A 15,592-nucleotide genomic window follows, 5' to 3' on the forward strand; every position below is an offset into this window, starting at 1 on the left:
ATCTTGTTTCTCTAGTTCTGATGTGTGTTACCTATTTCTTCTTTGTAGTTAATCTCTTTGAGTATTTTCTCTAGTGCTGGTTTTGAAGACATAAATTCCTTCAGTTTCTGTTTGTCATGGAAGCTTCTTATTTCTCCATCTAATTTGATAGAAAGTTTTGCTGGGTAGGAAATTTTTGGCTGGAAGTTGTTTTCTTTCAAAATTGGGAATATGTTACTCCAAGCCCTTCTGGATCTCATAACTTGGTTTGGGAAGTCTGGAGTGATTCTAATTGGTTTGCCTCTGAATGTCACTTGGCCCTTTGCTTTTGTTGCCTTTAAGATTCTCTGCTTGGCTTCCACATTGGTCATTTTGACAATTATGTGGCGTGGGGATCCTCTTCTCTGATCCTGTCTAAAGGGAGTTCTATACGTTTCCTGGACCTGCGTATCGACCTCTTGCTCTATGTCTGGAAAATTTTCTGCTATTACTTCCTTGAAGAGATTGTTGATCCCTTTGGTTTCACTTTCTTTTCCCTCCTCTATTCCAATTATTCTTAGGTTAGCTCTCTTAAAATGGGCCCATATTTCTTCAATATCAGATTCCTGCTGTCGGATATTTTTTTCTAGATTAGAAACTATGCGTTCATTTTTGGAATGATCATCTTCTAAGAGCGAGATTCTGTTCTCCATGTGTTCTAATCGGTTGTTTGTGCTTTGAATTGAGGCCTTTACTTCATTAATTGCATCCTTTATCTCTTTTTGGCTCTCTCTGAGTTCTTTTCGAAGTACCTCTATTATTTCTACAGTTATTTTCCTGATTTGATCTTCTAGAAATCTCTGATTTTCTGTTTTATCGGGTTCTGATGTTGTGGGGTTGTGGGCATTCATTGCTCCAGTATTATTCCTCTTTCCCATGATTTAGGAAGTTTGTGCCTTCTCTGGGTTCTTCCCTTGGGTCACTATGACTTCACTTAAGGTGCTCTGGATCTCGAGTCTGTAGTATCTCAGACCCCACTACTCCTTTACTGGGTTTTATCACAGAGTCTCAGACCCAGAGAGTCGATAGAGGCTGCTTTAGACTGTGGGGGGTGCCAGGTTGCACGTTCTCCTATGGTGTGATATCACTGCCACCACCCCTCTCCCACTGGGTCAAGTCCCAGTGAGTACAGTACTGGGATTTCTCTGCTGTGGCCCACAATTTGACTCACTGTTCTTGAGTACGCAGATGTAGTTCTACTGAATTCGGTGAATTTGGTGCTGTTGCCGCCGGTGGCAATATGGCGCCGCTGCTACGCCCTCGGCTATGGGGCTGGCGTTTTTTTTTTTCTTGGTTTTGATTTCCACTCTGAATCCCTGCAGCGTGTGCTGAGCTCAGCCACTGGAAGCTTTAGATGCCCTCTGCGCCGAGAAATCCTGCCTGGCTGTTCCGCAACGGCTCCCCTCGGCTTGCTGTGGCCGTCCCGTGAATTCGCCGGTGCCGCCGGCAGTATGGCGCTGCTGCCGCGTCCTCGGGCGTGAAGCTGCGTCCTCGGGCGTGAGGATCTCCTCTGTGGCTCTGTTCTCAGTCCGCTTTCTCTCTGGAGCCTGGTGATTTTTTTTTTTGTTTCTCTGGTGATGTTGTTTTCTGGCTTTGAAAGGCGCTGATTTTGTGGTAATGGAGATTTGTTGTTAGCGGGGCTCTTAAGCCCTGCTTTCCTCGGTCGCCATCTTCCCGGAAGTCCCAATTTTTTATTCTTTATTTGGAAACAGGTTCTCACTGAGTTGCGGAGGGCCTCACTAAGTAACTGAGGCTATCTGTGAACTGCAATCCTCTGGTCTCAGCCTCCCAAATGCTGGGATTACAAGCATGTGTCAACATGCCCGGCTGCACACTTTATTTTTTGTTTTTGAAATAATCTCCCTAGATTACTGAGAGTCTTACTACTTGCAGAGGCTGTCCTTGAACCTGCAATCCTCCTGTCTCAGCCTCCCGCCAGACAGTTCTCCTTAGAAGTTTCCTTTGTCTTCCTTGGAAAGTGTGTATAATGCTGTAAAACAGCTGTGTTCCCAGCTGGTATACCTAGTGTCACGTCTTGCATTCCATGGTCTCCAAAGCTTTTGGTTTAGTGGATGCTGAAGCTTTTTCCTTCCCTCCCTTCTTTCTTCCCTCCTTCTTCTCTCTCCTGCCTCCTTGCTGCTATTTCTGTCTCTCTCCTTCCCTTCCTCCCTTTCTCCCTTCTTTCCTTAGGATTGAACTCAGGACCTAGTGCCTGCTAAACAACACTTTACCACTGAGATATAGCTCCAGTATTTTTTTTTTTTTTTTGAGACAGGGTCTTGCTGAGTTGCTCAGGCTGGCCTCGAACTTGTGATTCTCTTACTCCAGCCTCCCAAGTAGCTGGGGTTATAGGAATGTGCTACCATTCCTGGCTAGAATTTACTGTCATGTCCTTGTTGATGGCTTTCCTAGTTTTTCCTATAATGAAATCTTCATGTCCATCTTTTTACTTTTTTTTTCTTCTTTTTTTTGCAGTACTGGGGTTAGAACCCAGGGGCATTCTACCTCCAAGCTATACCCCCAGCCCTACTTTTTATTCTTTATTTTGAAACGGGCTCACTGAGCTGCAGAGAGCCTCACTAAGTAGCTGAGGCTTGCCGTGAACCTGTACAATCCTCCTGTCTCAGCCTCCCAAATGTGGGATTACAAGTGTGCGCCACCACGCCTGGCTTATGTCCATCTGTTTTCTTGGGGACCTTTTGCATAGCATGCATTCCTGGGTATCTCCCACTGAGCAGATGGTCTGCGTTTTCTACATGTGGGGTCTGTATTGCCAAACTACCTTCTAAGGGCACTGAGTGCAGCAGGAAATCCTGTCCCTCGTGGTGGCCATCTGGTCATGGGCTGGGGTGGGTTACTGTTACCGTGTCTAACTGGGCACCTCTCTCCGAGACTGCAGTGACTTGGCTTCTCCTTTCAGGTCCGGAAGGATGCACTCCGTGCACTCAACATTGCCTACACTGTAAGCACTCAGCGGTCTACGGTCTTTCCCCTGGATGGGGTGGTGCGCATGCTGCTATTCAGGGATTGTGAAGAGGCCGCAGACTTCCTCAGCTGCCATGGCCTCACTGTTTCTGACGGGTAGGAGCTGATGTGGAGTTGTGCCTTTTTCTTTTTAAATTTTGAAAAAGTACTGCAAAAGTGCCAGTTGCTTGCCAGGTCCTGGAGAAGGCATGTTCCACGTCTTGCCTCTGATGTTCAGCTGGGAGATAATCCCAAGAACACATACTGTTTGGTGGGAGATTGGGGTTCAGACCAAGTTCTTTGTGACTCCAAAGTAAATGCCACTCAGGCATTGTCAGCAACTCAGAGAAAAAGGTTAGGAGCCTTCCTATTTTTCTCCTTATTGGTTGCTTCTGCTGACCTGTGAGTAGCCAGTGCCCACCTCTGATGATTAAGATGGAGATGCCAGTAGGCCAGGCTGTGGTTTCTCCTCTACCTTGTAGTCAGTCTTTGAGACCATGATGAAACTCAGAAAGCCTCTGTCAGCAAATGGCACTAGCATTGTGTTGGGCTCCCCCAGCCTCTCCTTCCTGTAGCTCCTCTCCAGTCCTGTCCTCAGGGAGACAGGGCAGGTTTGAAGAGGCAGGAGCCTTCCTTGAGGCAGGAGCATGTGGGTTGTGTTCCTCCACTTGTGGCTGTTGCCAGGCCAGGTGACGCCACGTGGATGACAGCAGTGACACACAGGACAGCTAGGCTTGGGAAGGTGAAGCTGCCATCTTCCTGGGTGACTTCTCTGGGCTTCTTGTGTTTTTGGTAGATTTGTGGAGCTGAACCGGTCTGCGTTCCTGGAACCAGAGGGGTTATCCAAAGCCAGAAAGTCCGTGTTTATTACCAGGAAGCTGATGGTGTCAGTTGGGGAAGTTGTGAATGGAGGGCTGTTGCCCCCAGCCCCTCGCCACATCCCCGTGTGCAGCTTCAACTCCCAGAACAAGTACGTTGGTGAGAGCGTGGCCACGGAGCTACCCAACAGCATGCAGAGACCTGGAGCAGACGTGGTGGGTGAGTGGAGCTGCACCGCACTTGGATCCAGGAAGCCGCTCTGAAGCCAGAGCATCCATCTTACTGGGGCCTGGAGGCATGGCCCTCTGTGGTGCTCAGGTGTCTCTCGCTTTGCCCGGACCTGAGTCCTCCTGGCTCCCTGACACCACAGTGATATGTGCAAGGAGCACGTTGTCCCATGTGGTATTCCCTTAGGGAGGGCCCTCGGTGTCCCAGGGAGGATGGGCCATCCTTGAGGTCAGTGAGGATGGCCTGGCTCTCCCTGTGTGCATGTGATGATGGTCTGTGCCGTGCGTCTGCAGTGCCACGTTACCCCTGTGCCTTTCTAGGTGATGGGAGAGAAGAGGAGTGTGGGGCAGAGTTGGATGTGCCACCACAGGTTGTCCTCGTGCAGCCACTCACAGCCACCGTGCCCGAGCCTGCATCTTTGCCTCACGGCCCACCGCCAACCCCGTCTGTGACACCCAGTCTCTTCCAGCCCCCTGCACCGCCTGAGTTGCCTCCAAAGCCTGCACCTGTCTACTCTGATGCGGTAGGGAATCTTCTAGATCAGGGATTTGATAAGCCCGCTGTACACAAACCTCAGACCTCACTGTCCTGTGTCCACACGTGTGCTGCCTGGTCTCCAGGAGAGGGAGGCAGGAGGCAGATTGGAGAGGGAGCTGCCTCAGCCATGGTGGCAGACCTGGAGCTGATGCCCTGGGGCTGACTGCAGAGCCCCGGTCTGCACACACAGCACAGCACTTGAGTGCTTCCCACTGAGCCCTGCGTGGCCGGGCAGCCAGCACCCATGGGGCCACGGTGGTGCTGTGTGCCCGGGGTGAGGAGTGGCCACGGAGTGCAGCAGGCTTGTTCACTGTACAGGTGTGTTTCCTGGGCTCTGACCATGTGGGGGATCAGGGAGTCCTGAGGGGAGCACAGAGTTTAGTCACAGAAGTTGAGGATGTTTGATGTGGCCAAGTGAAGATGGATAGGGGAAGGTGGGACTTCTGCGTCCTGACCCTCTAGTCATCCAGCAGGCTTGCCCTGCCCCCCAGAAGTCACCTTCTAATCCTCAGGCCTTTCCTGAGGCCTGAGCAGTGTGTGGACCCTGCGCTGGGATCCTGGCCTTTGCCAGCAGATGCTTTCAGTGTGCGCTGACAAGGTCTCACCAGGGTTTCTGCCCAGGCCGGGTGCTCTGTTTGACCCTTTGCTGGCCTTTCCGTAGGACCTGGCACAGGTGGTAGATGACCTCATCCAGGAGGCTCTTCAGAGGGACTGTGAGGAAGTTGGCACTGCGGGGGCAGCTTACGCAGCCGCAGCCCTGGGGTGAGTGGTATGTGCGTCGCCCTCCCTTCTGCGCCGCACCTGTCTGCTTGCTGGATGTACTTGTCCTTCCTTTTCATAAAGCTGCTCTCGTTCTTCAGTAAGGCCCAGTCATAAGGGCATAAGACTTACGGTGGCAGTTTCACAGACTTTTGTGAAACTGAAATGTTGATTTCACAAAGCCAATAGCCCTGAATGTTGGTCCTGCTCTCAAGGTGGGTGTAACTTTTCTTCTTGACCTTCTACTTCACATTTGCATCTCATTTCCATTTCTTCTTGCTTTTTGAGCAGTGTTCAGTTTACCAAAGTTTATAAATAATAAATCTGTTTTTCTTTAAACTTAAAACATGACTCGCCAGGCATGGTGGCACACGCTTGTAATCCACGCACTTGGGAGGCAGAGACTGGAGGATCATGCAAGTTCGAAGCCAGCCATGCTGGCTTAAGAGACCCTGTTTCCAAATAAAAAAAAGTATAAAATAAGTCTGGGAGTGTAGCCCGGAGGTAGAAGGGTTTCCAGGAACCCCAGTACCACCAAAAAAAAAAAAAAAAAAAAAAAAAAAGACTAACACTTGTAATCCTAGTACTTGGGAGGCTGAGACAGGAGGATTACAAGTTCTTGGCCAGCCTCAGCTTCTTAGGCCCTCTGCCACTTAGACTCACCTTCAAAATAAGATAATAAAAAAATAGAGCTGGAGGTGTAGCTTGGAGATAGAATGCCCCTGGGTTCCATCCCTGTAACAAAAAACAAAAACAAAACAAATGATTCATAATTTTAGCCAGGTGCGGTGATCATATTATCCCAGTGCTTGAGCGGCTGAGAGAGCAGCCTCAGCAGTATAGCAAGGCTTCAGCAACCTGGTGATAAACACATAAGCTGGGTGTGATGGAGCACAATTGAGCCCTAGTACTTGGGAGGCTGAGACAGGAGAATCACAGGTTTGAAGCCAGCGTTGGAAACTTAGTGAGGCTCTCTGCAACCTAGTGAAATCCTCTTTCCAAATAAGTAAAATCAGGCTTGAAGGTAGAATGCCTCTGGGTTCAATCCCCAGCACCAAAATAAATGAACAAAAAACCAGAAAAAGGGCTGGGTGTGTAGTTCAGAAGTAGAATAACCCTGGGTTCAATCACCGCCTCCCACATCTAGTAAAGTAAAACTATATTCTCTGCTAAAAACTAAAAATATAGGGCTGGGCGTGGTGGCTCACGCTTGTAATCCCATCATTTGGGAGGCGGAGACCGGAGGATCGTGGTTTGTGGACAGCCTTAGCTACTTAGCGAGGCCCTTGTCACTCTGAACTTTGTCATGATGTATGATTGTATTACACCAGTACACACACACACACACACACACACACACACACTCTCACACATCCTTGCATTCCAGGAGCAATCCCACATGATAATTGTATATAAGGGCTTTCTTTTTTCTGAGTTTGAATGCTCTCCACTTTGCTTTGTCTAGTGTTTCTAATGCAGCCATGGAGGATCTGTTAACAGCTGCAACTACGGGCATTTTGAGGCACGTTGCAGCTGAAGAAGTGACTAAGGAGCGGGAACGAAGGGAGGAGGAAAAGCGGCGGGCTGAGGAAGAGAGGTGAGTGTTTTGTCTTTGCAACAGGACATGGAGGTCTGAGTGTAGACACAGCAGAGAACTGGCGTTGGCCGCTAAAGCCCTTGCTGTTGTCCACTGCACTGCCGTCATATCTCTGTGTGCCAGCTCAACAAGCTCATGTGCTTTGGCCCAGGGAGTGGTAGGGTCCTCTTATCACACCTTCCTTGTGAGCAGTGTTCTCTTCCCATCCACCAGCAGGGAGGGAGCTGGAGTCAGGGTAGTTAGTGACTCAGGCCACACTACTTACCCATCTGTGTGATCAAGAAGTAAAACATGTAACATTTATTTTTTGTGGTGCTGGGTATGGAGCCCAGGGACATTCTACCTCTGAGCTATACCCCTGGCCCAATATTTTATTCTTTATTTTGAAACAAGGTCTCAATAAAGTGTGGAGGGCCTCACTAAGTATCTGAGGCTGGTCATGAGCCCGGATCCTCTTGTCTCAGCCTCCCAAGTATTGGGATTATGAACATATATCACCACGCTCGGCGCATCACTTATTTTTTACAATTTTTATTTTTGAAACAGGGTCTCCCTCGGTTGATGAGAATCTCACTACTTGCTGAGACTGTCCTTGAATCTTCTTTTTTTTTTTTTTTTTTGGGTGGTACTGGGGTTCCTGGAAGCCCTTCTACCTCCGGGCCACACTCCCAGACCTATTTTTTTTTTTTTTTTTTTTTTTTTTTTGGTGGTACTGGGGTTCCTGGAAGCCCTTCTACCTCCAGGCTACACTCCCAGACCTATTTTTACATTTTTATTTGGAAACAGGGTCTCCTAAGCCAGCGTGCGCGGCTGGCTTCGAACCTGCGCGATCCTCCTGTCTCTGCCTCCCAAGCGCGGGGATTACAAGCGTGCGCCACCACGCCCAGCTCCCAGACCTATTTTTATAGTTTTGGAAACAGGGTCTCTTAAGCCAGCGTGGCTAGCTTCGAACCTGCGCAATTCTCCTGTCTCCACCTCCCAGCGTGGGGATTACAAGCGTGTGCCACCACGCCCGATGTAGTGTCCTTGAATCTTCGATCCTTTTGTCTCAGCCTCCCATTACTAGGATTGTAGGCATGTGCCACCGCACTCACCTTAGCTATATATATATATATATATATATATATATATATATATATATATATATATATATATATATATATATATATATTGTGGGATGGAAGGCATTCTACCTTTGAGCTACACCCCCTGCCCTATTTTGTATTTTTATTTTGAAACAGGGTAAGCTGGGCGTGGGGGCGCATGCTTGTAATCCCAGTACTTTGGAGGCTGAGACAGAAGGATCATTCAGGTTCGAAGCCAGCCTTAGCTACTTAGGCCCTCTGCAACTTAGTGAGACTCTGTTTCTAAATAAAATATAAAATAGGCCTGGGAGTGTACGCTAGAGGTAGAATGCCCCTGGGTTCCATCCACAAAAAAAGAAAGAAAGAAACAGGATCTCACTAAGTTGTAGAGGGCCTCACTAAGTAGCTGAGGCTGTCCATGAACCATGATGTTCTGGTCTCAGCCTCCCGAATGCTGGGATTACACGCGTATGCCACCACGCCTGGCTTTTTATTCTTTATTTTGAAGCAGGGTCTCACTAAGTTGCAAAGAGCCTCACTAAGTAGCTGAGGCTGTCAGCTAACTATAGTCCTCTTGTCTCAGCCTCCCAAATGCTGGGATTACAAGTGTGCTCCACCACACCCAGCAGCATCATTTATTTTTAATTCCTAAGTATTACCCTTATGTTTTTCTTTTTATTTATAGGTTGAAACAAGAGAGAGAGCTGGTGTTAACTCAGTTGAGCCAGGGCCTGGCTACAGAGCTCATAGAACTTATGGTGACTGAGTGTGTGCGGGAAACCTGTTCCCAGGAGTTAAAGTGAGTGAAGTGCTGGTATCCTGTGGTGCCAGAGGTGTGGGAGGAGGTTTACAAGGCACTATAGCCAGGAATGGCCAGGCTGGCACATTCCGGTTAGCTAGTTTGCACTTAAATTTGAAAAGGAGCATATCTTGGACATCCAAATGGTAACATGCCACTGAACTCTAGGCAGTGGAGACAGAGGGGCCTCATTTCTAGTCTCCTCATGATGGGCCTGCACTCCTGGGTTCAATTCCTAATGCCAAAATGAATGAATGAAAGAATAAGTAAGTAAGTATATAAACAAAAGTAAAAAATTATAGCTGTTTTTATTAAGATAAACATTTCTATCCATTTATTTTTGAGTCAGGAGTCTATGTCACTCAGGCTGTTTTCAAACTTCTGTGCTTTAAGTGATTCTCTTGCCTCAACCTTCCAAATACTTGGGACTACAGGTCCGTACCACCATACTCAGGTTTATTTCTTGATCATTACAATGGCCCCTTTGGATCTATCCTCTGGCTCCTGTACCATTTTTGGTTTTATTCCCCTTTCCAGGTATCTGTCCTTCTTTTTCTTTTTGGTATTGGGAATTGAACCTAGGGGGATTCTACCTCTGAGCTACAACCCCAGACCTATTTTATTTTGAAACAGGGTTCTACTAAGTTGCAGAGGGCCTCAATAAGTTATTGAGGCTCGCTGTGGACCTGGGATCCTCCTGTTTCAGCCTACCAGGTACTGGGATTAGAGAGGTGTGTTGCCATACCCAGCTAGTTATCCGTTACTATTAAGTGAAATGATAACTTTTTTTCCTCTTTTCTTGTTTTACTGGGGATTCGACCAAGGCAGGCCATTGCATGTGCCAGGCATATGCTCTATTAGTGTGCTACCTCTACCCAGCCCTGAAATCAAAGACTTCGTTTCTCTTTAGGTGATAGTGTAATTACATTTCCAAAAGACAGATGCAGACTCTTGCAATTTTAAGGGAAGTCCTCAACATCTGAGCCCTGAGTCCTGACAGTTGCCCTCTTTCCTAGGAGTGCAGCTCAGTGTTTAGGCCTTGATGAAGGGTCTCCACACCTACTGTCCTGTTTTCTAGGAATGCAGTGGAGACAGACCAGAGGGTCCGAGTGGCCCGTTGCTGTGAAGATGTCTGTGCCCACCTGGTAGACTTGTTTCTTGCTGAGGAAATTTTCCAGACTGCAAAGGAGACACTCCAGGAACTTCAGTGCTTCTGCAAGTATCTACAGCGGTGAGTCCTGTGTTCTTACAGATAAAATTCACTTACACAATGAAGTCTTTTACAGTGAAATTCAATGTGCATGAGCCATTGACTTCTTTAGGATCAAAGAACATTTTATAGCAACAAATAATGATAATGGAGTCTAATTGGATTATACTGCCTGACACAGTTGGTCTTGTACACATGCACATATTCTTAAACAGTGCGACCAAGGGGCTATATAAGGAATTAGATTGTGGATTGGTGGCTATTCTGTATTTCACCAATTATTTATAAGGTTGTTCTTTGCCAGTTATGCCAAATACAGGGAGACAGATGTTCTTGAATATATCACACAAGTCATGGCTGCATGTACCAACATGCACACATTTCCAGAGCATAAGTACAGATGCTCCTCACTTCACAGTGGGGTTGCTTCCTCTTTTAGTCAGCTTTTCATTGCTGTGACCGAGATGTTGGGAGCACTGTCAGTCATCGCTGTGAGCTCACCTCGGTCCGGCTCGGCAGGAACACCACTGCCCACCCAAGGGGAATTGTTTGCACGCAGACAAGTTTCCAAGGACCAGATGGGACCTATGACCAGGGACCCTGAGCGACACGCAAGGACCCTGACGGTCTCCTTGTTTACCCTTTCCTTGCCTGATTCATCTGTGAAGACCTTGGTGTGATTCCCTGCCTCACCCCGTGATTGCTTTGCTATTTCCTGCGATTAATGATATCTTATGTTTTGGTTCTAATCCTCAATAAAAGCAAGATGCTGGTGGAAGGATGGCAGGAGTGGAGACATCTCTCTCTCTCCTCCCTGGCCTCCCCAGCGGCCATGTGGACTCCGTTGTCGTTCATGTGAGGGACTTCTCTTCAATCAATCAGCATCAACTCCATCTGCTACACCAAGATACTGTATTTACAAGAACAACTTAGAGGAGGGAAGGTTTATTTAGCTCTGAGGCAGAAATCATGGCAGCGGGGTATGGCACCATGATGGCAGCCGCTAAGGTCTTGGCAGCAAGGAAGTGCCGAGAGAGACCAGGGATAGGAAGTAGTTCTCAAGGCCATGTCCTTAGTGACCTGCCTTCTTGAGCTGTGTCTCACCTACCTATGGTTACCGTCCAGCAAATCCATTCAGATTAGTCCAGTAGTAGACTTAGCCACCGATGCGATTAGAGTCCTGATTCAAGTATTTTATCTCCGAATGTTGTTGCATTGCTAATGCAGGAGCTTTCCTGGGGACATTCCACATCCAGACCATGACGTCTCCTGATAAACTTGTCATAAGTTTAAAATATTCTAAGTTGATAGCCAGGCGTGATGGCACATGCTTGTAATCACAGCATTTGGGAGGCTGAGACAGGAGGATTGCAGGTTTATGGACAGCCTCAGCTACTTAGGCCCTCTGTAACTTAGTGAGATCCTGTTTCAAAATAAAGAGTAAAAGATTAGGGTGGAGGCGTAGCTTGGAGGTAGAGTGCCCCTGGGTTCCCTCTCCAGTACCGCACACTGAATGAATGATGGATGAATGAATGGATCCTTAAGCTGAAATGCATTTAATATACCTCTTCTACCCAGCATGCATCATACTTCAGCCTCACAGGACACTGGTTTGTGCACCTTCACAATTTCATGGTTGATTGGGAGCTGCACCCTCCCAAGCACTGGGATTACAGGTGTGCACCACCACACCTAGCTCTTAATTTTTTTTTTTTGTCTCCAGTACCAGGGATTGAACCCAGGGCATTCTACTTCTGAGCTCAACTCCCAGCCCTATCTTTTATTCTTTTATTCTTTATTTATTTATTTATTTATTTATTTATTTATTGTGGTACTGGGGGTGGAACCCAGGGGCATTCTACCTTCGAGCTACACCCCCAGCTCTATTTTTTAGTCTTAATATTTTTTGCAACAGGATCTCACTGAGTTGTGAATGGCCTTGCTAAGTAGCTGAGGCTGGCTACGAACCGTGATCCTCTGGTCTCTGCCTCCTGAATACTGGGATTACAAGCATGTGCCACCACACTCAGCTTATTTTTTATCTTGAAACAGGTTCTCACTAAATTGCAGAGGACCTCACTAAATAGCTGAAGCTGGCCATGGACTTGCAATTCTCTTGTCACAGCCTCCCAAGTACTGGGATTACAAGTGTGTGCCACCGTGCCCGGCTATTTTTTTAAATTTTGAAACAGGGTCTTACTAAGTTGCTGAGGCTGACTGCGAACCTGTGATCATCCTGTCTCAGCTCCCAAGTACTGGAATTTGTTGTGCCCCACCATGCCCACCTTATGGTTTATCTTTAAACTGGGCATTTATAAATTGTATGTATTACATGGTGGTTTGTTTAATAAAAAAAATAATAAAATAAAACAATAAGTAATGTATCCTTGGTAACTGTAACAAGATACAAGTGAACACAGTGAGGAGCAAGTCTCAAATCCAGGAAAGACCCTTTCCATTCTTCAGAAGCCATGGCTGCTTGCATGCCCTCCTGGAAACTTACTGTCCTTTCTTGTGGTTTTCCACAGAGCACGTTCCCTACTGTGTTCAAGCCTTTTCTGCTTTTGTCATGAGTGGAGAGTGCACTGTGCTGCACTCTCCCTGTTCCTGCTGATGGGGGCATGTGGTGTGGGCATCTGTCCTAAGTGGCCTTGGTCCCCAGTTGATAGACTTTCACATATTTTCTCTTGCTATGACAGTGCTGCTGTGACTATACTTGTACCAACATTTCACATTTGCACATGTGCATGTTGTCAGATGATACAGCCCTGGGTTTATTTTATTTTATTTTTTTGTAGTACTGGGGTGGAACCCAGGGGCTTTTCTACCTCTGGGCTATACTCCCAGATGTATTTTATACTTTATATGGAAACAGGGTCTCACTAAGTTGCTGAGAGCCTCACTGAGTAGCTGAGGCTGGCTTCGAACCTGTGCGATCCTCCTGTCTCAGCCTCCCAAGTACTGGGATTACAAGCGTGCGCCACCACACCCAGCTCATCCCTAGGTTTAGATGTGTGTCCATATTATCAAATTGGCCTTCAGAGATCATTCAGTGTTAGGTCTCAATATAAGGACAGATCACCAGAAACCACATTTCTCCATGTCGTAGTGTTAGACTGAGTCTGTCCCTGGGCGCGTGCCCAGTACTGATGTACTGCTGTGTCCTGTAGGTGGAGGGAAGCTGTTGCAGCCCGAAAGAAACTAAGGCGCCAGATGCGAGCCTTCCCTGCAGCGCCCTGCTGCATAGATGTGAACGATCGGCTGCGGGCACTGGCACCCAGTGCCGAGTGCCCCATTGCAGAGGAGAACCTGGCCAAGGGGCTCCTGGACCTGGGCCATGCAGGCAAAGTGGGCATCTCCTGCACCAGGTCAGTGCCCAGCCATGCCCTGGCTCCCACCCCCACCGTCTTTCACCTGGAGCTTGATTAACCCCTTCAATGCTGATGAGCATAGGTGGAGTTAGGAAATGAGGACAGGCGCAAGACTGAATCTTAAAGAAGTCTTTTCCACAGTTGGGGACGTGTGACTTGTCCCATCATGGTGCAGCAGTGCTTTCATTTCATACGGCTTTCACTTTCAAAGACTCAGGTCTTGGTAACAGCCTTCCTCTGAATCACCTGCTTTTTATCTTCCCACTTTAAGTCTATTCCGTGTTCATCCTTATTAGTGGAGCCAGAGGTCCATGTAGTCCTCCATTCTCATCCCCATTTCCAGACTCTACTTCTACACTCCTACTGTCCCTTGTTGAACCTCACTTGTTTCCTGCGTAGTGTTGTGGGCTTTTTTTTTTTTTTTTTAGTATTGGAGATGGAACCCAGAGGCATTCTACCCACGAGTTATACCCCCAGCTCTATTTTTTATTCTTTATTTTGAAACAGAGCCTCACTGAGTTGCAAAGGGCCTAAGTAGCTGAGGCTGGCCTCGAACCACGATCCTCCTGTCTCAGCTTCCCAAATGCTGGGATTACAAGTGTGCACTACCACGCCCGGCTCTACATGGTATCTTAACAGTCCACCCCCCTGCTATTGTCTCCCTTGGGTGGTCCTCCCTGTTGCTGCTCTTAGTTGCCCTAAGCATGTCCAGTTCCTGGGGCCCAAAGTGTCCAATCCTGGTTGTACTGGGCTTGGCTTCTCTCTTCAGGCCTAGCATCAGTGTCACTTCTTGAGGTGGCTCACAGGGTCACCCCACCTCCCGGTGTGCAGGCCCTGGGAGGCCACATGGAGGGGCCACAGCAGGCACACCGTCTCATCTCCCTCCTGATGGTCACAGAATGCGCTCTGATTTCATTAGGTCCATCAGATGCCGGTGGTGTTTCTGCATTTATAAATGGGGGGTGATAGTCGGGCCTGCTGTGGGGCTAGCCTTGAGGTCAGGGACTGGGGCTTTTTTCGTGACCTTCAGCCATGTTTGCAGTGGTCTGGACTTCTGGATTTGCCCCTGCCTTCTCCACCCCCACTTGTCTTATGATTCCCCTACTCGCTCCCCTGTCTTTTCTTCTTCCCCCTCCCTGGTGACCTCTCCACCCTGCCCACTGCTAGCTCCCCTGTTCCTCCAGGCCTTTGCTCACGTCTTTCTTCTCTGATCATCAGAGTGAGAGCAGCTTGTGCCATAGCGCAGTTGCTTCAGGACTGACACGCCCTGCAAACCACGCTGGCCAGCACAGAAGCTGTTCTCTTCCATGATGGCGTGTTCTTCAAGGACAGGACTTTTGTCTGTTTATTGTTGAATCTCCTGTGGCCAGCACATAGTAGATGATGAGTACTTGTGGTATGGAGGGTCCTTTGACTAACCTGCTCATCAGAAAATGTTTTCTCCGTCTTCTAGGTATGCCCCACCAGAAGATACTAGCTCATTGCCTTTGCTGAGAAACATCTGTAAATACTCGTTTCTCCTTCTGTGGGCATGAGCCAGCTGGTGTCCAACTCTCTTCCTTTGTAGGCTGAAGCAGCTCCGAGACAAGATGGCTCACCAGATGAAGGTCCAGCACTTCCATCAACAGCTGCTGAGGTCTGTCTGCCCCGCTGTGGGTGTGGCTCCTCCATGGCACATGTACTGGGCTCAACCATGGTGTTTCTCCCTTCCAGCAGTGCTGCGTGGGCGCCTCTGGACCTGCCAAGCCTCGTGGCTGAGCACCTTCCTGCAAGGAGGGAGAGTGTGTTTTGGAAGCTGGTGCTGGTGCTGCCTGATGGAGAAGAGCAGTCCTCAGGGAGTTCTGGCAGGTCTGGGAGGGCCTCCTCAAGGTGTGAGTGCTAAGATGGAGCGGTGCTTCCTGAGAACCATGCCAAGCAGAGCCAGGGCCTCACAGGGTGTTTTCTTCATGTTTGAAAGTTGACACTTTAGATTTGATTATTTTAATTTTCATTCCATATGTCCAGCAGTGGTCCTAGTCTAAAAACATTTAAGAATTGAATGTTATTTAAAGCTATGTTAAGATATATTGAAGCCAGGCGTGGTAGCGCACGCTTGTGATCCCACTACTTGAGAGGCTGAGAGAGGGGGTTTGTAGGTTTGTGGCCAGCCTCAGCTATGTAGGCCCTTTGCAACTTAGTGAACCCTGTTTCAAGATAAAGAATAAA

The 15,592-nt window shown here is 48.1% G+C and overlaps 1 protein-coding gene across 1 annotated transcript in view; it reads left to right on the top strand.

The window, feature by feature from the left end:
• The window catches only part of MCM3AP (minichromosome maintenance complex component 3 associated protein), a gene marked incomplete at both ends in the record, with an annotated part of 61,285 nt that overhangs the window by 20,506 nt on the left and 25,187 nt on the right, over positions 1-15,592 (top strand). Inside the window, 10 exons of the mRNA XM_080695421.1 lie at positions 2,939-3,099; positions 3,779-4,020; positions 4,350-4,552; positions 5,228-5,328; positions 6,791-6,922; positions 8,693-8,806; positions 9,885-10,037; positions 13,187-13,384; positions 14,955-15,023; positions 15,101-15,235. Of these exons, the coding sequence (XP_080551547.1) occupies positions 2,939-3,099; positions 3,779-4,020; positions 4,350-4,552; positions 5,228-5,328; positions 6,791-6,922; positions 8,693-8,806; positions 9,885-10,037; positions 13,187-13,384; positions 14,955-15,023; positions 15,101-15,235 (1,508 nt within the window). The remainder of the gene's footprint in view (positions 1-2,938; positions 3,100-3,778; positions 4,021-4,349; positions 4,553-5,227; positions 5,329-6,790; positions 6,923-8,692; positions 8,807-9,884; positions 10,038-13,186; positions 13,385-14,954; positions 15,024-15,100; positions 15,236-15,592) is intronic.

The sequence above is a fragment of the Muscardinus avellanarius genome (assembly GCF_963383645.1).
Source record: "Muscardinus avellanarius genome assembly, chromosome: 5".
NCBI classification, from domain to species: Eukaryota; Metazoa; Chordata; class Mammalia; order Rodentia; family Gliridae; genus Muscardinus; species Muscardinus avellanarius.